General features: G+C 37.7%; 2 protein-coding genes across 7 annotated transcripts in view; one reads left to right on the top strand and one right to left on the bottom strand.

The window, feature by feature from the left end:
• The window catches only part of CCDC66 (coiled-coil domain containing 66), a 41,285-nt gene extending 20,617 nt beyond the window's left edge, over positions 1–20,668 (top strand). For 2 of the 3 annotated variants that reach the window (XM_010851662.1, XM_010851664.1), the window contains exons 9-19: positions 5,363–5,494; positions 5,884–6,134; positions 6,437–6,521; positions 7,371–7,532; positions 9,076–9,220; positions 9,672–9,812; positions 15,035–15,531; positions 16,382–16,422; positions 17,005–17,246; positions 17,503–17,621; positions 18,855–20,668. In XM_010851662.1, the coding sequence (XP_010849964.1) occupies positions 5,363–5,494; positions 5,884–6,134; positions 6,437–6,521; positions 7,371–7,532; positions 9,076–9,220; positions 9,672–9,812; positions 15,035–15,531; positions 16,382–16,422; positions 17,005–17,246; positions 17,503–17,621; positions 18,855–18,941 (1,902 nt within the window). In that variant the 3' untranslated portion in view covers positions 18,942–20,668. The remainder of the gene's footprint in view (positions 1–5,362; positions 5,495–5,883; positions 6,135–6,436; positions 6,522–7,370; positions 7,533–9,075; positions 9,221–9,671; positions 9,813–15,034; positions 15,532–16,381; positions 16,423–17,004; positions 17,247–17,502; positions 17,622–18,854) is intronic. The other variant, XM_010851663.1, reaches the window with a different exon arrangement.
• FAM208A (family with sequence similarity 208, member A) overlaps positions 17,802–21,241 on the bottom strand; it is a 51,462-nt gene continuing 48,022 nt past the window's right edge. For 2 of the 4 annotated variants that reach the window (XM_010851665.1, XM_010851666.1), the window contains exon 24: positions 17,802–20,842. In XM_010851665.1, the coding sequence (XP_010849967.1) occupies positions 20,310–20,842 (533 nt within the window). In that variant the 3' untranslated portion in view covers positions 17,802–20,309. Of the gene's footprint in view, positions 21,120–21,241 lie in introns of all 4 variants that reach the window. The other 2 variants (XM_010851667.1, XM_010851668.1) reach the window with 1 other exon arrangement.

The following is a 21,241-nucleotide window of genomic DNA, read 5'->3' as shown; positions in this document are numbered from 1 at the left end:
ACACATTTGTTACACAGTGTGTATTGTATTTTACATTTATCTGCCTTACTCAATCGGAGAAGGCAATGGCACCCCACTCCAGTACTCTTGCCTGGAAAATCCCATGGACGGAGGAGCCTGGTGGGCTGCAGTCCATGGCGTCGCGAAGAGTCAGACATGACTAAGCGACTTCACTGTCACTTTTCACTTTCATGCATTGGAGAAGGCAATGGCAACCCACTCCAGTGTTCTTGCCTGGAGAATCCCAGGGATGGGGGAGCCTGGTGGGCTGCCGTCTATGGGGTCGCACAGAGTCGGACACAACTGAAGCGACTCAGCAGCAGCCTTACTCAATTTCAACTAAAATGAGCTCAGTAATTGTGAGACTTGAGGACCTCCCTTTTGGTCTAGTGGTTAAGAATCTGCCTGCCAGTGCAGGAGACAGGGGTTTGATCCCTGGTCTGGGTAGATTTCACGTGCCGCAAAGCAGCTAAGCCTGTAGGCCATAATTACTGAAGCCTGTGTGCTCAGAGCCCATGCTCCGCAACAAGAGAAGCCACTGCAATGAGAAGCCTGTGTACCACAACGGAGAGTAGGCCGCACTTGCCATAACTAGAGAAAGCCTGCATGCAGCAGCAAAGACTCAGTGCAGCCGTAACTATATAAAAAAAAAAAAGACTGCATTTACCTACCACCTCTCCCATTCCCCAGGTTTATCTTTCATTCTTCTACCTGAATGCGCACTGGGGAAAAGTTGCAAACAAGAAAGTAATAAAGAGTTTTCTACTCAATTGAAGAAGTGAAATGACTTAATTAGTTGGGAAGCAAGTGAATGGTAATGGCTTTGTAAGACATCCTTGAGAAAGACATTGAAGACTGAATTAGAAGAACTGATGATTAAATCTTCTACAGGCTTGTAAATAGAAGACATATATATGAAACACTTAGGATTTTAAGAATTTTCAAAGGTATTTTGACTTGTGTCTTATTTTTGAATAATTTGAGACTTCACCAAAATTTGAAATCAGATCTAGTTACATCAGACTTAAGAAACAGATTATAGGATTCTGTGATGATTCATGCCATTTGCTGTGAATTTTTTTGTTTTGTTTTTGTTTTCTTGGCCACTTTGCTGTGCTTGTGGGATCTTAGTTCCCTGACCGGGGATTGAACCTGCTCCCTTGGCAATGAAAGCATGGAGTCCTAACCACTGGACCACCCTGTGAATTTTTTAAAGAGTTCAAAGGGTCCTTCCCCCAACCCCCAGTTTGATCTCTAAAATAACATTTCTAAAAATAGAATTGTTAAATCACTTACCTGAAGATAAAGCTCCTTTTGAGTAGTTTTTTTAGACTTAAATGGATGATTTTTTTCTGTTTAAAAATGTGTGGGAGCATCTGAGATACTAAGATTTTTCCTTTTTGTTTAAGTATTCCCTTTGATCAAGGCACTTGGTTGTAAACTTTGAGCTTTGCCATTATTTCTGATGAAACTATGGACAGAAAGTAATATTGTAAGGTATATCTCTATTACCTTATTCTGTCAAACTGTTTTTAAAGTTATGTCATGTAACAGAATGTTTCATTGCATAACTTGCCTTTCAAGACACTTTGAGTAGAATATATCCTTTTCTTATTTGTTAAAGCATAGTAAACTCTCCTAGGTTAGAACAACAGTAAACGTTTATGCTGCTGTTTTTTGTTTATGTTTTTTCATAAAATTCAGGGACTTATTCTGGACACAGTGTATTTTTCTTATTGAAGTATCATAGATCTTGATAGAGCTGTCACAGCAGAAATGGGGGGGAAAATACACTGAGAGACATGATTCAAAAGAGAAAGCAGCTGGCTCTGTTATATCCTCCTGACTCTTGGTCCAAAAGCAGTGTTTTTGTATTCTGAAGCCAGATGTAAACAGTAGTCATTTATTCAGAATATTAGTAATTTCCTTTCAAAGTAAATGAGACTATATTAGGCTAGAAATTTTAAAATCTGTAGTTGTTTTGGAGAATTTCCTATTTTCATTAGAAATTTAGAATTTTCATTAGAAAATTTCATTTCTTTACTGTTAGTTATATGCTTCTGCTAGTATGTGTTAAAAATACCATTCTGAAAAATTGACTTGTATTGCTTTTTAGTTGCTAAGTCATGTCCAACTCAGCAACTCCATGGACTGCAGCATACCAGATTCCTCTGTCCTCTACTATCTCTTGGAGTTTGCTCAAATTCATGTCCATTGAATTGGTGATAATAACTATCTTAACCTCTGTTTCCCTCTTTTCTGTTTGCCTTCACTCTTTCCCAGCATCAGGATCTTTTGCAGTGCATCGGCTCTTGGCATCAGATGGCCAGAGTATTGGAACTTCAGCTTTAGCAATGGTTCTTCCAATGAATATTGAGGATTGATATCTTTTAAGATCAACTGGTTTGATCTCCTTGCAGACTCAGGGGTCTTCTTCAGCACAATAGGATAGCATCAGTTCTCTGGCGCTCAGCCTTCTTTATGGTCCAGTTCTCACATCCGTACATGACTACTGGAAAAACCATAGCTTTGACTATATGGACCTTTTCAGCAAAGTGATGTCTCTGTGTTAATACACTCTCTAGGTTTTGTCATAACTTTTCTTCCAAGGAGTAAGCTTCTTTTTAATTTTATGGCTGTGGTCAATGTCTGCAGTGATTTTGGAGCCCAAGAAAATAAAATCTGCCACTGTTTCCACTTTTTCCCTATTTGCCATGAAGTGATAGAACTGGATGCCATAATGTTAGTTTTTTTAATGATGAGTTTCAAGCCAGTTTTTTCACTCGCCTCTTTGACCCTCATCAAGAGGCTCTTTAGTTTCTCTTCACTTTCTGCCATTATTGTAGTATCATCTGCATATCTGAAGTTGTTGATATTTCTCCTGGCAGTCTTTATTCCAGCTAGTGATTCATCCAGCCTGGCATTTTGCATGATGTATTCTGCCTAGAAGTTAAATAAGCAGGGTGACAATACAGCCTTGACACACTCCTTTTCCATGTTGGACCAGTCTGTTGTCCATGTCTGGTTCTAACTCTTGTGTCTTGACCTGCATACAGGTTTCTCAGAATACAGGTAAGGTGGTCTGGTACTCCCATCTCTGATGATTTTCTATAGTTTGCTGTGATCCACACAAAAGCTTTAGTGTAGTTGATGAAACAGAAGTAGATATTTTTCTGGAATTCTCTTGCTTTCTCCATGATCCTGCAAATGTTGGCAATTTGATCTCTGGTTCCTCTGCTCTTCAAAACCCAGCTTGTACTTCTGGAATTTCTCTAGCTTGAAAGATTTTGAGCATAACCTTGCTAGTAGGTGAAATGAGCATAGTTGTACAGTAGTTTGAACATTCTTTGGCATTGCCTTTCTTTGGAATTGGAATCAAAGCTGACCTTTTCCAACCCTTTGACCACTACTGAGTTTTCCAAATTTGCTGACATACCGAGTAGAACACTATAACAGTATCATTTTCTAGGATTTACAGTAGCTCAGCTAGAATTCCATCACTTCCTTTAGCTTTGTTCATAGTAATGCTTCCTAAGGATCACTTGACTTTACATTGCAGAATGTCCTGTTCTAGGTGAGTGACCATACCATCGTGGTTATCTGGGTCATTAAGACCTTTCTTGTATAGTTGCCACCTCTTCTTAATCTCTTCTCCTTCTTTTAGGTCCATACCATTTTTGTCCTTTATCATGCCCATCCTTGCACGAAATGTACCCTTGATATCGCCAACTTTCTTGAAGTTATCTCTAGTCTTTCCCATTCCATTGTTTTCCTCCATTTCTTTTCCATTGTTCATTTTAGAAGGCCTTCTTATCACTCCTTCCTATTCTCTGGGACTCTGCATTCAGTTGGGTATAATTTTCTCTTTCTCCTTGGCCTTTCACTTCTCTTTTTTCCTCAGGTATTTGTAAATCCTCCTCAAACAGGCACTTTGCCTTCTTGTGTTTCTTTTCCTTTGCGATGGTTTTGATTATTTCCTTCTGTACAGTGTTATGAACCTCCATCCACAGTTCTTCAGGCATTCTGTCTAACAGATCTAATCCCTTGAATCTATTCCTCACTTCCACTGTGTAATCATAAGGGATTTGATTTAGGTCATACCTGAATAGCATAGTGATTTTCCCTACTTTCTTCAATTTGAGCCTGAATTTTGCAAAGGAGCTAATGGAATGAGCCACAGTCAGCTCCGGGTCTTGTTTTTGCTGTCTATATAAAGCTTCTCTCTTCGGCTGCAAAGAACATAATCATTCTGATTTTAACTTGGTGATGTCCACGTGTAGAGTCTTCTCTTCTGTTGTTGAAAAAGGATGTTTGCTATGACCAGCGTGTTCGACAAAATTCTATTAGCCTTTGCTGTGCTTTATTTTGTACTCCAAGGCCAAACTTGCCTTTATTCCAGGTATCTCTTCCTGCTTTTGCATTCCAGTCCCCTATGATGAAAAGGACATCTGTTTTTGGTATTAGTTCTAGAAGGTGTTAGAGGTCTTCATAGATTTGGTCAACTTTAGCTTCTTCAGCATCAGTGGTTGAGGCATAGACTTGGATTACTATGATGTTGAATGATTTGCCTTGGAAACGAACTGAGATTATTCTGTTTTTTTTTTAATTTTAATAAACTTTATTTAATATTTGCTTAATTTTTCTCTGCATATATATATTGTTTTTTATTATTATTATTTTTTAAATTTTATTTTATTTTTAAACTTTACAATATTGTATTAGTTTTGCCAAATATCGAAATGAATCCGCCACAGGTATACCCACGTTCCTCATCCTGAACCCTCCTCCCTCCTCCCTCCCCTACCCTCCCTCTGGGTCGTCCCAGTGCACCAGCCCCAAGCATCCAGTATCGTGCATCGAACCTGGACTGGCGACTCGTTTCATACATGATATTATACATGTTTCAATGCTATTCTCCCAAATCTCCCCACCCTCTCCCTTTTGAGATTGCACCCAAGTACTGTCCCCCTGGTGGCTCAGATGGTAATGCATCTGCCTGCAATGCGGGATACCTGGGTTCAATCCCTGGATTGGGAAGATCCCCTGGAGAAGGAAACGGCAACCCACTCCAGTACTCTTGCCTGGGAAATTCCATGGACTGAGGAGCCTGGTAGACTACAGTCTGTGGGGTCACAAAGAGTCAGACATGACTGAGCCACTTCACTTCACTGCATTTCAGACTCTTGTTGACTATGAGGGCTCCTTGTATACTTGAGTTTTTTTGTTTAAAATTATTGCATCTCTTAGAAATAAATATATTACCACATTAAATCTACATAAATTCTTCGGAAAGATTTGTAAAAGATAAAGTGATTAGGAAAAGAAATGTAAACTTTTAATGGTATTGGTGACTGTTGTTTAGGAAGCAGTACTGCTGGAGCAGCCTTTCAGTGCTGTGAAACAAGAACAGCAGCGAAAATGGATTGAAGAGTTGAACAAGCAAATAGAAGATGACCGGCAAAAAAAAGCAGAGGAGAAAATTATATCCTCAATGGTAACTTATAAAGTTTCATGGGTACACAGGGGAAAAAAAATTAAACATCTTTAATCATAAACTTAAAAGTATCCTAAAACTGCACGACAAGACTGGAATATTTAAATTTTTCCACATTTGCTCTTGTGAACCTTTTTTGAATGAATTTAGTAAGTGCGATTTTGCTTAGTTTCTTGTAACTTGTTAGACATTTCCTAATTCTTTGAGTTTTTCATATTCTCTAAGCTTAGCTGTCTCAACGTATGTGGAATCAATACAGAATGCGATTTTGTTAATTTTCATGATGCTTGTTTTGCTGTGTGGTGACTCTTAGAAATTGTGTTATTTGTCATGTGGGATTTCAAGAAGAGTTATTAAAGTTCTTAGCAGTTCTTGTTTGTCGTGATTAGGCTGAGGAACGTGACAGATGGGCGATGCATTTTGATTCCTTAAAGAACTATCCTGATTCTCAGTCTCGACTATCTTCTCAGTCAGTGCAAAAACAACCAGAGTACTTCTGTGTCTCTCCGGACACTCAGGAGCTGGCTGATATCAGCAGTCTTTATACACCTACAGTTGGAAGCCAGATTGAACCTTCAGAGGAGGAACATACAGTGAAACCTTTTAGAGATACGGCTGTGGCAAACATTCAGAAAACGAAGTAAGTTCATTCTTCAGTATTTATTGATGTTTAAGAGAGTCTGTGTGCTTTTTTTTAGGGCTGTTGTTTGTTTATATCTTAATTGTTATCAGTTTCCTATTTTTATTTATAGTAGAAATGACTCGGTAGAGCTCCCTTGCCTTCCCACTTGCATCTCTTTCAGCTGTCCTATATTAATCTACTTCTTGCCTATCAAAAAAAAAAAAAAAAGTAGAAATGATGTATTTCAAACAAAAATGAGTTAGTAGTTTGTTAAACCCACCTTTGTGGGTTTTAAGTAGCTAATATGTCTATCTTGGCAGCTTTCTCCGTTCTATGACTGCTCTTTTGGACCCAGCTCAGATTGAGGAACGAGACAGGAGGCGACAAAAGCAGTTAGAACATCAGGTATTGCATTGTAACATGTTGTTCTTTGCCTTAATAGTTAGTAGTCGTGGCCTAGATACCTAAGTGAATGGAAATTAAAATTTTGCTATAAATTTATAGCACAAGCCTGTACAATCCTGTGATTACATCTAATTTCTACCCCAACTGGCGTTATGTTAGAATCATGCTCATTTTGAGAACTAGGTCATATCACATGCTACAACCACCTGCCTTCCAAGAGAGAAGGTCTCTAATGTATAGGTTGTGTATCTGAAATGATACTGAATCTGTTTAAGTTAGTATTGAGTTGTTTTTTTGTTTTTCCCTCCAGTTCTTCTGAATTCTGTTCAGGGTGAGAATTAGGTCTTTGAAAGGGAAATATATATAAAGGATTGAGGTAAAATTATGATTAAGAAATCTAGCAGATAATATAAGAAAGGAAACTAAGATTAAAATTCTACCCTAATTTTAGTCTAATACTAAAGGGACTTGAATGTCTAATAATTCTTTAAAATGTCTACTGTGTGAAGATTTGGCTTAGTTCATGTAGCTAATAGTCAATTAAGTGAACAGACATTTATGGAGCATCTGCTCTTTTTACCAGGCACTATGTTAAACACTGAGATTCTTTCCTCAGTTGGTTTTCTCTTGGTTCTTCTAAGAGCCCTCCTGGGGTTAAAGAAAAGGCACGTAGAACTTGACAGGTGGGAGATGGGGAAAACCTGACATTCTAATTTAACTTGACATTCTAACTTAACTCATGTACATACTACCTTCTCTATATTTGATGAACGTTTTGAAACACCAGAAAAATGCTGTGTGAATTTTTTAAATTTATGACAGTGATTTATCTTACTGTTTATGAGTTAGAAAGCTATCACTGCTCAGGTAGAAGAGAAGCGCAAGAAAAAGCAGCTCGAAGAAGAGCAGAGAAAGAAGGAGGAACAAGAGGAGGAGCATCGCCTAGCCCGGGAACGAGAAGAGATGCAGAAACAGTATGAAGAAGACATACTTAAGCAAAAACAAAAGGAAGTAGGTTATCTGTATCCTAACTGTGACATTTTAAAGTAAAAGTGGGTTTGTTTTTAAAGAAAAAATAAACAGAATATTTGCATGTATTTTGAAATAGTGAAGCTGTATACAGAAGCATTAAAGCTTTGTGTAAAGGTTTTGTAAGTAGGAAGAAAGCTGGAGCTGTTATTTTTTCAAAAGATTTTTTCACAGATGCTATTTTTTTTTCTCTGAGGAGAGGGGAGGTCAAGATGAGTTATTACAACATAAAACAAAAATTTTCCATATGCTTAATTTTGAAGTGTTTCCTAAGCAATGATTATTAATACATTTCTAGATATGTTAAGAGAAATGATTGGGCTTTCTGTCTGTATTCATTTGTGAACAGGAGCATTTACTTGCAGAATGACTGGCTGGGATTGATCATAGATTCTGTTGCTATGTTAGAGGATTCCTCTGTGCTAATTAAAGATCTGTTAAAAAGAGTAGGAGAACCTCTGTAGCAAGTGGTACAGACTGCATAGGTATGGTGATACCAAGCGCTGTGTTTGAGTGGACCTGACAAAGAGCAGATTATACAGTGACGTTCGATCGCCAAAGGTTCATGAAATTTACAGAAGAGACAACACAGCACTTGCCCTGGAGCTTGGAGGCAGCGTGGTGGCGTCGAGAGCTCGCCTTTACTTGCCAGTTCCCGCTTGCAACCTTTGCTTCAGAATTAGCTGATGAATGTACAAATGGTTTAGTTTCCGATTTGGATACATAGAATATTCTGAGCCAACTACATCTATGAAATAACTACGTACATGAAAAAAGAATGTCATTTGCTTGAATTATAAAAAATGACCATAAATCTTGAGTATTAGTTCTTAATTATCTAGTGGGTTGGCAAAAAAGTTTGTGATTTTTTTCTTTTTTTTTAAATTTTATTTTTAAACTTTACAGTATTGTATTAGTTTTGCCAAATATCGAAATGAATCCGCCACAGGTATACCTGTGTTCCCCATCCTGAACCCTCCTCCCTCCTCCCTCCCCGTACCATCCCTCTGGGTCCTCCCAGTGCACCAGCCCCAAGCATCCAGTATCGTGCATCGAACCTGGACTGGCGACTCGTTTCATACATGATATTATACATGTTTCAATGCCATTCTCCCAAATCTCCCCTCCCTCTCCCTCTCCCACAGAGTCCATAAGACTGATCTATACATCAGTGTCTCTTTTGCTGTCTTGGAAACTCAAAACTTTCTGGCCTCTCTAGTTTTCTTTTACCTTAATAAAATTATGTAGTTGACCATTGGTTTTAGAAGCTTTGGAAACTTTATTAGTATAATCTTGAGTGGGTGAAAGAGTTTTTGTGTTTGTGGTCTAATCAGCTGTAGAAAAAGATACTAAAATATGAGCTCCAAAAAGGAAGGAAATTTGTTCTGTTGGCTGCGCTACTCAGTTTCTTGAATAGTGCCTGGCATATAGTAGGAACTTAGAAAATTATTATTACTGAGAGAGAATCACGTCTGTACATGTTTGATAATTGTACTTATAACTTTGTGCACTTCAACATTGATAGGAAATGATGACTCTGCAGACGAATAAGCTGTTCCAGACGATGCAGAGAGCGCAGGAGCTGGCACAGAGACTGAAACAAGAACAGAGAATCCGAGAATTGGCTCAAAAGGGACATGACACTTCTAGGTTGATTCAAAATCTAGGCAGTAAGCACAACTAGAATTTTATTTATATAGTATTTTTTTAAGATTGAGAATAATTGCCTCTTTTTAATACCTTTAAACACTTGTTAACTAAATACTTTTTAAGGAATTTCAGACTTTGAACTAATGTAATTTTATAATGCTTACTTGGGAAATTGCGTTAAGAGTAGAACTAAATAATGCTGAACTTTTCAGTATCTTTTCACATATATTTTCTTAACATTTCCCTCACAATAGGTAAAATGTATACTTTTGTACCCATTTGTACAGAGTTGTCCATTAAGTAATCTCCCTAAGTTCAGTAAGGGACAAAAATGCTGATAACTTTTTATAAGAAACTTTAGCCCTTCTAAATTTTTATTGCAGTGTTTACGCTACTTGATTAAACTAAAAGTCTTATATGCATTTACTTGCTGCTGTATCATTTTATCAGAAAACTTACTTCTCTTGCCAGTTGATACAATACAAGTGGAATATAACGCCTCTACTAACAACACTGGAAACTCAAGACATGGCTTGGATAAAGTGAGTGGTAAAATGAATACATATATCAACTCTACAACCTCTCCCAGGAAGGACACTGGTGTGCAGACAGGTATTGGTTGATAAATTGTGATTTGGCTTAAAGTTTACTTAAAATCACAATTAAAATTAAGTTAAATTAATTTAAAGTTTAAAATTAAATTAATTTAAAGTTTAAAATTTAAAGGAATTTAAGGTTTTCAAGTAAGAGAAAATGAAGATATCTCTTGGTTTTTAATTTCACTATAGCACCTTTATTAAGATATAATTTACATAGCATTAAATTAACCCCTTTAAAGGATACAGTTCAGTGTTTTTTAAAGGATACAATTTAGTTTTTATATTCAGAGTTGTACAGCCATCACCATAGTTATTTTTTAGAACATTTTTACCACTCCAAAAAGAAACTCTGTACCCATCAACAGTCATTCTCCATTTCCTTCTTCCTCTCTATTCCTGGGCAACCACCAGACTACTTTCTGTCTCTAGATTTGTCTATTCTGGACATTCCATATGATTGAAATCTTTTCTGTCTGGATTCTTTCACTTAGCATGTTTTAAGGTTCATCTCTATTGTAACATATAACAGTAAGGCTTCATCCTATTTATCACTGAACAGTTTTCCATTTTATGCATATACCACCATATTTTGTTTTTGTTCCTCCATTTAATTCCACTTTTTGGCTATTAGAAATAATGCTGCTGTGAGCATTACTGTACAAATTTTTACGTAGACATAGATTTTCAGTCTCTTGGGGGAGAAGAGTAGCATTGCAAAGTCATGGAGTACCTGTATGTTTGAAGTTTTGAAGAACTACTAAACTGTCTTTCCAAAGCAGCCATACCATTTTACATTCCCACCAGTGATGTATGAAGGTTCCAATTTCTTTATAGCCTCACTCGTACTAATTCTCATGGTTGTAAAGTGCTCTCTCATCATGACTGCTGACATTAAGCATCTTTTCATGTGCTTCTTTTAAATTTTTACATAAGTAATTAAGTAATACCCATGTTGGGTGTCATTATCATAGGCTTACTGTGAAACCTTTCAGCCCTCCACCTATATGTCCAGGAAATGTCTTTTTTAAAGTAATTAAAAAAAAATAACTTCCAGTAACTTTTTATTTTAAAATGTAAAATTGAGATATAACTGATGCATAACATTAGTTTCAGGTATATACCGTGATGTTTATACTGTCAGTGGCACAGACTGGGGCTCCAAACAAGTGTAAAGCTCTTTTCTGGGGGATAGCAGCAGGCTGCAGTGAAGCAGAGGTGACTGTGAGATGGGTTGCTCTGAGAAACGCAGCAGGACTGGGTGTATGCAGACCTGAGGCCTGCCGCTAGACCTTTCTCATGGAAAGATGAGAGTATGTGTTTCAGCTTTGTTTGTCCGGTGCTCTGTGGTTGGCAACCTGCCAGTAATTGTCTCTTCAACTGTTTGGGTCTCATGAGATCTGGAACACACGCCCCATTGGTTAGAGTCCTGTGGGACCTGCAAGCAGAAGCCCTTGGCCACTGGGACCAGGTGTTGTAGGGTGTCCCCTAGCGGCACCTGCAAAACTTGGGACACCATACAAGCCTATAAACTTCTGGGGAAACACTGCCTTGCTGGCGTAAGGCAGAGGAAAAATGCAAAGGTTACATCTAATGACCTCCATTCCCTGAGAGCTTATCCATAGGCCCCTCGATGTGTGCCAAACTCAAGCCTTTCCTTCAGGCTAAACCTTTTGGAAAAGCAAGTAGGGATCTTTTTCAGAAAGACTGGTGGTTTGTTTTAGCCTGCTGCTTATGCAGTGTCCTTGGGGTTGATACTCTGTCAAGAGCTATTTCTCTGATGGTTACAGTTTCATGGGACCCAAGAATAAGGCCATGGGACCCTGGCCTCCAGAGCCAGTCTGTCAGGGGGCAGCCACTGGGCAACAGCTGCAGAAACCAGGGCACCAGGTGCTCGCAGAAGTTCCCTGCCGGGAGATACTGGCTCTCTGGCCTGGGGTAAAGGGAGAGGGTGAAGATGGCGGGCACCAGCTAGAATAAGGGGGAGGGAGAGTGCTAAGATGCCTCCCGCCACTCCCCTGGAAGCTCCGGAGTGTGACAGGGCAGGGGCAGCAAGGTGGAGATAACAGGCCTAGTGGTGGTGGTTCTTTTTTTAAAATAAAAGGTGATGCCCACCAGCCTCTTTCCACACCCCCACTGTGAGAGAGAGAATTCCAGCAAGCCCGTAGATGTGTTGTTACATGCCTACCCCTTGGGGCAACGCTTCAACTAATTTTTTTTTCAACCTAATTTTAAATGAGCTTCCTTCGTATCGGTGTGATTGGCTGCCTCTGCACTGGGCCTGGGAGTAGGTGACCCTTGAAGAGCTCTTTTTCCCTTCTGCTGTAGCTTTGAGTCGTTTTGGTTTTCATGTTAGATGTTTTGGGGCATTTATCTATTCTGTGCAGATCTTAAAAGTGGGGATGCTCAATGTGGGGTTCAAACCCTTCGCTCCTTGGAGGAAAGCTCCTGAGTCTTGAGTTCCCTCCCAATTGTGGGTTGTAGCACAGAGACAGGGTTTATAGCTCGATGGTGGCTCAGCCTCTCACACCTGCTTGGATAGTGGGGCTTTCTCACTTGCCCAGTATGTAGGGGTCGCCCAGCCAGTTTTTTAGGTTTTTTAAGAGGAACTTGTTCCATATGTATGTGTAGGTTGAGTGTGTCCATCGGAGGTGAGTTCAGTATCTTCATAGGTCACCACCTTGAACTAGAGCCCTTCACTCTTTAAACTAATTACCAGTAGACCCTGCTATCAGGTATTTGTGGTCTTGGTAACTTAAGACAAAAAACAATTTGCCTTGCCATTAAGTAGGGGATAATATTCCTCTGGAAATAGGAGTTGGCTGGTACTGTTTTACAGAAATCCATTCTCTACATAACACTATTTTCTGCCAGTTAATCTTAGATCTTTCTTCAGTATAACGAGATTACCCACATCCTATGACAGGAAAGTAGAAAGGAATTTGAAAAAGGAAGAGAGGGTTAAAGCAGCCTGCTTAGTTATCTGAAATCATTCTGCTCATGAGCCCTTGGTATTTTTTTTTATAGTTAGCTCTTAGTGTGAAATCTAGTTTGGTCCCTTCTCTATGTCCAGAGTAATAACAAAGTTATATAAATCCTACACATCAACTAAAGTCAAATTAAGTTTTTAAGACCGTGAAATTATGTATATCATCACTGGGTGACTCTGAGGGAATGTAATCCATCAGGGTCCTCAAATATCAGTAGAGTAATTAAAGATGACTTATTTAGAAAGGGATTATTTTCAAAGGAGTGGATGTGCGGGAATATAGCAGTAATGCTTTGGTGCTAGTAGCAACTGGAGTATTATTGGAATCTAGAAGACAAGCGTTGGATAGAGGTAACTTTGAGGGGAACTGTGACCTTTGGGAAAGGTAGTCAGCCTGAGGTTAGCTCATAGGGACTGAGACAGTGGAATAAATACCCTGAATTGTCTTTTCCCTTCCTGTAATCTACATATGAACACTCTTGATAAAAACAGAAGCCTAAGGATCCAGAAAACCACTGATAAGGTTCTTACCCATCAGCCTGAGAGCAGGGGAGAGAAGGGTATAAATGGGTCTAAAATGGCAAACAATATCCAGTATGAGGATGTGGGCTGGGCAGCCTTACTAGTAGGGATTAGGCCTGGGGCAGCTCTAGCCTGGAATAACACATTTAGATTAATAGGTGGACTTTTTTTTTTTTTTTTTTAAATGGGCAATCCAGACCTTTGCTTAGCTACTTGTGAATTTAAAATTTCAATCATATGTGGAAAAATAGCCTTTGTAATTTTGAGGCTACCAGCTGTTGTGACAGTAGAGCATATGTATAATCATGAACATTATATAAGTTGTAAGGAAATTTCAGATGTCTTTTTTCCCAATGGTGAACTTTTCTTGTTTTCAAAATGGAAAAAAGTGAAAGGTTATATGCAATTCAGGGATAGTCTGCTGGCAGAGCATGATGGTACATGAAACATTAAAACAAATACATGAAATGCACTATCAGGAGCAATCAACATTTCCCTAAAAATTATAATCTTGCATTTCTAAGTGAAAACCAGGACAAATCTTTTTTGGAAGTTGGGTTTAAAAAGTGATCTCTATTATGTGATGGTAAGAATGAATCATCTAAGATTCTGATATGTGCTACAAGTTGAATGACCCTTAAAGGCCTTATGCTGAATGAAATAAGCTGGAGTTGAGGGGAGGGGGCAGTTGTGCATGGAGGCACAAATACTGTATATTAATAGTTTCACTGGTATAAGGAATCTGGGGTTCATTAACAAATTCACGTATGCATAGTAGAGTGAGGTTGCTGGGGTTTGGGAAGGAGGTGGAATGGGGAGTTACTGCAGTGGGTGCAGGGTTTCTGCGGGAGGTGTTGATTGGTTCTGGAATTGTGTGGCCTCATGGGTGTGCTTGGTACCACTGAATTGTGCACTTAAAAAGGGTTTAATGAAAGATTTAGGAAAACTAGAACACTTGTTGTGCCTTATTGGTGGGAATGTAAAATGGTTCAGCTGCTATGGCAAACTGTGACACTGCCTCAGAAGATTTAAAGTACAATTACTGTTTGGTCCAGCAGTCCCACTTATGGGCGTATACCCAGAACAGCTACAAAAAGTGAGGTCTTGAATAGCTGTCCCCTGACAGATGAATGAATAAAAATGTGGTATATACACAATGGAATCCTTTGGGGTATGTGTCTACAGACACACACACAATGGTGTATTACTCACACTTTAAAAAGGAGGAAATGCTGACATATGCTACAGCTTGGATGAACCTTGAGGACATTATGCTAACTGAAATAAGTCACAAAAAGACAAATACCTTAGATTCTACTTGTGTTTATAGTGGTCAGAATCATACAAGGTAGGATGGTGGTTGCCACCAGGTGGCAGGAAGGGGGAAGGAGTTGTTTAGTGGGTATAGAGGTTTTTCTTTGTTGGAATATAATTGCTTTACAATGTTGCATTAGTCTCTGCTGTACAAGGTGAAAGGGCCATATGTATGTAGGTATCTCCTCCCTCTTGCATCTTCTTCCCACCTCCCCCATCCCACCCCTCTAGGTCAATACGGAGCACTGAGCTGAACTCCCTGCTTTACAACAACTTTGGAATTTATTTTCAAAACAAAGTTTTTGAGGGCAATTTTAATACCTTTGAAAAGATGGTTAAGATGGGTAAGTTTTGCATTATGTATATTTTACCACAATTTTAAGAAAAATTAATCACCTGAAACTTTTTTTTAGATGACTTAAATATAGGAGTATTTACCAATACAGAATCACGCTGTGGATCGGTGTCAGAGAGGGAAATTATAAATTGTTCATCCCCTGAGATTGCTGCAGAATTTAATGAACAGTTTAACACTAAGAATAACAAGCAAGAACTAGTAAGTCAGATTAAAGGAGCCAACTTAGAAAAAGAAAACAGTTGGTATAATGACCAGTGTAATCAGATCACAAGAAGAGAGAAGCAAACAAAACATATGAAGAAGTGTCCTAAAAGGCCTGACTGGAACATAAATAAGCCACTCAGAAGGTATATTCCCGCGTCAGAAAAGTACCCTAAACAACTTCAAAAGCTGAGAGAAGAAAAAAAGGTAAGAAGGCAGATGGAACTGCTTCATTTGATTGAAAGAAGTAATCCTGGACAAATCTCTCAAAATAGAGGCACTTCACCAGAAGTTCTTCTTTCATCTCATCAAGAAACTGATCCAAGTTTCAGGCGACAGCTAGTCAGAAAGGTAAAGCTGTTCTAAAAAATATTTTTTAAAATGCATCAAAGTTTGTAGAATGAGACTACAGTTCCTCACATGCATGTTTTGACAAGAAATTTGCTTTATTTTATACCAGGGGTCAGCAAACTATGGCCCACGAGCAAAATACTGTATGTGCAGAAGCAGGCTGCAAATGTAGTAACTGCCGCCTGCTATTGCACATGCAGTATTTTAGGAACACATCCATGCTCATTCTTGTGTCTGTGGCTAACTTCACGCCGCAAGAAAAGTTTTATCAGAGTAATTCCAACAGACACCACGTGGCTTACAAAGCTGAGTCTACTATCCTTTACAGAAAAAATTTACACTTAAACCCTGTATAGATTTCTGTATTCAAATACCCATTCAAAACTCGTTTATAGTCTGTACATAGCTTCCCTGGTGGCTCAGTGGTAAAGAATCCACCTGCCAATGCAGGAGACCTGGGTTCAATCCCTGGGGTGGAAGATCCCCTGGAGAAGGAAATGGCAACCCACTCCAGTATTCTTGCCTGGAGAATCCCATGGACAGAGGAGCCTAAGTCCAGGAGGTTGCAAAAGAATCGGACACAATTTAAAGACTAAAACAACCAGTGACAATGAATATTTGAACCAACACTCATTGAGAGAGATATAACCCATATATCCAGAGGATAATGGGCAAGGTCAGGAATGACTGGTTTGGTTTCTCTGGAGAAATATCTAGCCTATTATTACCTAGTATCTGTCGCTCAAATCATTGAGAAACATTGTAACAAGTAAACCACTACAGTTATTTGTGGGGATATATGGAAATGCTGTTATTTACTCCTTTCTACATTTGTATATCCATCATATAGGAAGAAGAACATCTGAGAACTAATTGTTTTAGCAGGGAAAGGTATGTTATGGTTTTCATTGCTACTTAGCGCTTTTTATGTGATATAACGGTCAGCCTAAGCAGGAATGTGACATTTTCTATTAGCTCCAGATTTAAAGTGTTGATTTTCCAGATGTCAACAGTGGAATAGACATTCTCCTTGGATTGAGAGGAGAGGGAAATGACTGGTTAGCAATAGAAAATAACCAATGGTAAATTTAGAATCGTTAGATTTTTATTCTCTGCTTTTGGGTATGAACCATCTGGTTTAGAGTTGTCTCTGAATGTGGCTCTAATAGCAAGTTTACTTCAGGTGGCATAAGTTGTTAAATTTAAGTTTTCTCCCTGTTCTAAAGTGTGTCTGTATATGTATATCCTCAGGAAGTGGTAGTAACTCCCAAATTAATCCCATTGTATTGGCTTATTTTAGGAAAAATTATCATAAAACTCAAGCCTTTTACACACAGTGTTCCCTAAGATGTTATAAGTACATTTAGAATAAACTGAAAAGTGACTGAAGAATAGAAAATGCTTAATCTAAAATAAAAGACACTATAGTTGATTAATGCTTTAAGTCCTTTATTGTGTTTTGGGAAAATACAGGTCTCAGTCGCCACCAATTCCGGCAGTGAAAAGCAGAACGCAACAAACTCAGACGCTAAAAAATAGTAATTATGAAAGAGAGAATCTGATATCGGGACATAGTCAAACAGAATTATCACCTGGGATTTCTGATCCATTTCATTTTATTCCGTATGTCCGAACCAAGGAGGTCTATTACCTGGATCCAGATGCACCATTGTCTAGGCCTGTAACTCAGAATCCTCAGTACCAAAATGCACATGGTAAGTAAATGTATCCCCACCCTAAATTCAAAATCCAAATTAGTATTTGAGTAATACTAATAAGTTTTACCCCAGGAGGGGTAGGATTTCACTCTTTTGGAGTCAACTGTAAAATTTTGTATTGAATATGTATTACTTAAATTGGTGCTTTCCTAGGATATAAATTAATGAATCCCTAGAAAATTATAGCATAGGGCTATTTCATAGTATCAAAAATGTATTTGATTTTTGTCATTTACATCCTGTCTCACCTCAGACCGAGAACAAGAGCTGTTTGCCTCTGACCATCTCAGGGACCCACTTCTTAATCCTAACTTGGTGAAAAACAGGGATCGACAACAAGCAATCCTTAAGGGACTATCAGATCTGAGACAGGTATGAGCCTTTCAAAAGTGTAGGTGTGACCATATTCTGGTGGAGGAGTGTGAGAATGGCTAAGCAGTTACTTAAGCCAGACTGATGATTACAGGACTTAGGTCACCTCTTTTCTTCTATTTGATTCACATTGCCATCTCTAAGAGTATTTCTTTCCAGCATGAAATCATGAGACATGAGTATTAAAACAACTTTATTGAATGAAAATGCATACATTTGAAATGGCAAAGCATGATCAATAAGGCCCGAAAACAAGTACAGTTGTGGTTTAATTCTTAGTAATGCAGTTCACAAATTTTTTAAAATGCATGTGTTGGCTGTGTTTAGAACAGAGCATTGATGTAAGACCCAAAGAGCACTATATACTCAGTGTGAAATTACATGTATCGTCTTACCAGACTTTTTCTCCCAGACCAACTGTGACTCATTACCTTGCTCAGGTAAAAATTCCAATATTTAAGTCTATAACTTTTCTCTATCAGGTAGCCTTGAAACAAACACCTGTTGCTGTGCTTTAAAAAATAATGACATTCAAAACTGTGTTTGCAGTTAGTTTTGATTCACAGTATACTTTTCCAAAACAAACTGTAGTTTTAGGAGTACTTTTTCCATGTCCAGTCATTTACAAATGCCTCTGTATAAACTTGTTGATTCAAGTGTTAACAATTTTTTTTCTATAAAGCTAGAAAATCACCCCCACTAATACAGGATTATCAAGAATCCTTTAGCTTTTTTACACGTTAGCATTGGTTACACCTAGACTGAGTTTTGTAACTCAAGCTTGGAAATTCACACAGATTTTACTTATATTACCTTTCAAAATGACAAGCATAGTCTAGCTTAGAGGAGACAAAAGTTGTGAGGTTAAGAGAAAGAATGTAATACACATACACCTTCACCTGTATAGTGACCATGTCGTATTTCAGCAGGGCCTTGTGCCAGCCACTAAGGTTAATGCAGTCAACATATACACTGGATGTTAAGGGAGACTCAGGATCTTTTTAAGACATTTGAGGAAAAGGTAAGGGGGGGTGGCACCTCTTTAAGGAAAGCCATCCATATTGGTTTTATGCTAAAAATATGAAGACAGTCTTACAAATCTATAATAGCTATATATAGTAAGTACAGTATCCGAGTGAGAAAGTCTGGTATAAAAATTGAAAACATGTTTTGAAAGTAAATATAGAATAGGGTTAATTTGCACACCTTACTAACAAATCAATGTGATTTCAGGGCCTTCTCCAGAAGCAAAGGGAGTTGGAAACTAATCTCATGCCTTTAGCTGCAAATCAAGAAGAGAATTTTAGTTCTTCATTTTAAATGTAGAAAATTAAATCCTTCATTTGTGTTCCAGATTATAAAATGTGGTTGTTGCTTAACTGTTTTTACAAGTAGCCTAAATTTATTTTTTAAATGCTTATTTAAAACTTGTACATTATGTAGAAAAATGCTGTGTATGTATATTATGTATTTAAAACAATAAAACAGTTTCATAAAAGCTCAGTTAAGAAAAAGTTACCTGCTCTGTCACAATGTGGGTATTTATCTACTTACCTTAACACAGCCTGGAGTTTACAGATAATGTTCTTCCACACTTTACATGTAGGCTTACTAATTGAAACACCACGTATCTATTATAGTCTATAAAAAGAGTTTGAAGAGTAGGACCTACAGTTCTTTTAGTGGCCAAAGGAAGGTCTGATGTCCCAACATTACTAAAATAGCCCAGATTCAGCTTAGGCTTATGAGGAAGTTTTTTTAAGTCCTTTGATGACTTTTATTGTAGAAACTATAGTTTTTAAAAACGTCTACAAGTTTGTATTAGTAATGAAGAAGCATTTTTTTTAACCAGTACATGTGGATTCAAAATTTTTATCTCCACCATGTACTTTGGTACAGCACTTAAGTGCTTACATACCACCTGAAAAATATACATATATTTTTTTCTAACAATTTAAAAACCTGTAGCAAAGTTGGTTTCAAACTGTAACTGCCTGTAGTAACAGAAACCTATCTTTTGAAATATGAAACTGAATTTGGTTAAGTCTAAGGACCACACAAGCACTGAAAAAAATAAAAGCTTGACCAAAATTTTAGTAACAGGCAAAATTACATGGTTAAGTCTAAAGATAAAAAATAATGCTGCCTGGTATTAAGTCCTAAGTACATAGTTTTATAACCTAATGAAATTGCTTTGTTCGATAAATCCTGAGGTATCGAGCCAAAATCCTGTAAATATTTATTAACATCACTGGCTTATACCTGTGTAAAAACACTATACAAAAGCTTAAATAAATACAATAGTTGATACATCATTTCAGCAAAAGTATTTGGGATAATCTGACATTAGAGGAAGAAAAGTAAAGCCACTACTGTGCACTATCCTTTTGCAAATATCCTAGTTTTATATATAAAACAAGCTTCAATTTGAAGCCAAAGTACAGATGACATATAAAGTGTAAAACTTAGAAGTGCCAACATGAGATAATTCAAGTACAATATATGTTAAAAATATATATATTTATTTCAATTTTCAGAGGCTTCAACTGTTACAGGCCATCATGATTTAAATAAGAGGGGGAAAAAATGAGAAAGGAAAAACCTTTTGTTTAAAGAAATATAAATTGTTAATTCACTTTTAAGAAACAGAAAAAGTCCGTAACAACCTATTTTTAAAAATTACTGTAATTATTTCTCTTTTGAAAACGGCCTGCAAGAATCACTTTTCCACCAACTTAATGGAGATGGAGAGTTCTCTCTATCCAAGCTTTGAGTATAAGCAGATAAAAAGTCATTTTCACTTTCTTGAGTCTGACTTGATGAAAGGGCATACGGTGTGCCCAAAAATGTCTGATGAGTGAGAACATTAAAATGACTAAACTGATGGGACATATTTAATCGACTGTGATAAACCTGAAAGCTGCTATATGAATCTTGTTCAGCTGAATTACTGTTCTCTCCTTCAGAGCATACTCTATCAATAGAAGCTCTCTCTGCAGAATCAATTTGATAAGTCTCATCTTCTAATAAACTTTTTTGCAAGTCAAGAGACGATTGCAACTCAATTTGAATATTGTTTTTTTGATCTGTTCCACGTGATCCTTTGGTCTCTTTCTCCAATATTTCTGAATGAAAATTGCTGCATACTTCTATTTGTGAGATTTCATCCCCTGAATCCAGAGACATATCCTCTTCATCCTTTTCATCGTTTTCTATAAGAGCTACATTTAAAAAACAAAAAGTCCTCCTCTATTGAAATACACAATTTGTTTAAGTTTTAAAATTATACACTACTCACACAATATAACGCGTCAGGGTCTGCAAGTCCACAATCCCTTAAAGCTTGGTCTTCTGCCACAAGTTCACTTAGTCACAACACTCACACTAGGTGTGAATGTCCAGATAATCCGATGCTAAAAGCTTCTGCGAAATGTGTTCACGTTTAATGTTGGGAAATCCCAACTCCCAGCTCCAAAGGGGTTAATGTCAAAACAGCATCTAAAGTTATACGGTAATTCAGTATTTGACAAGACAAATATAAAATAAAAATTCTGACATCTAGCTTCACTGGATTACTACTAAACTGGTTAGCTCTATCAAATGTTCGATCATCTCTGCTT

Source organism: Bison bison, unplaced genomic scaffold (assembly GCF_000754665.1).
Source record: "Bison bison bison isolate TAMUID 2011002044 unplaced genomic scaffold, Bison_UMD1.0 scf7180017864304, whole genome shotgun sequence".
In the NCBI taxonomy this organism is placed as follows: domain Eukaryota; kingdom Metazoa; phylum Chordata; class Mammalia; order Artiodactyla; family Bovidae; genus Bison; species Bison bison.
Note: the sequence above shows the minus strand (reverse complement) of the source record. Positions and strands in the feature narration are given on the sequence as shown.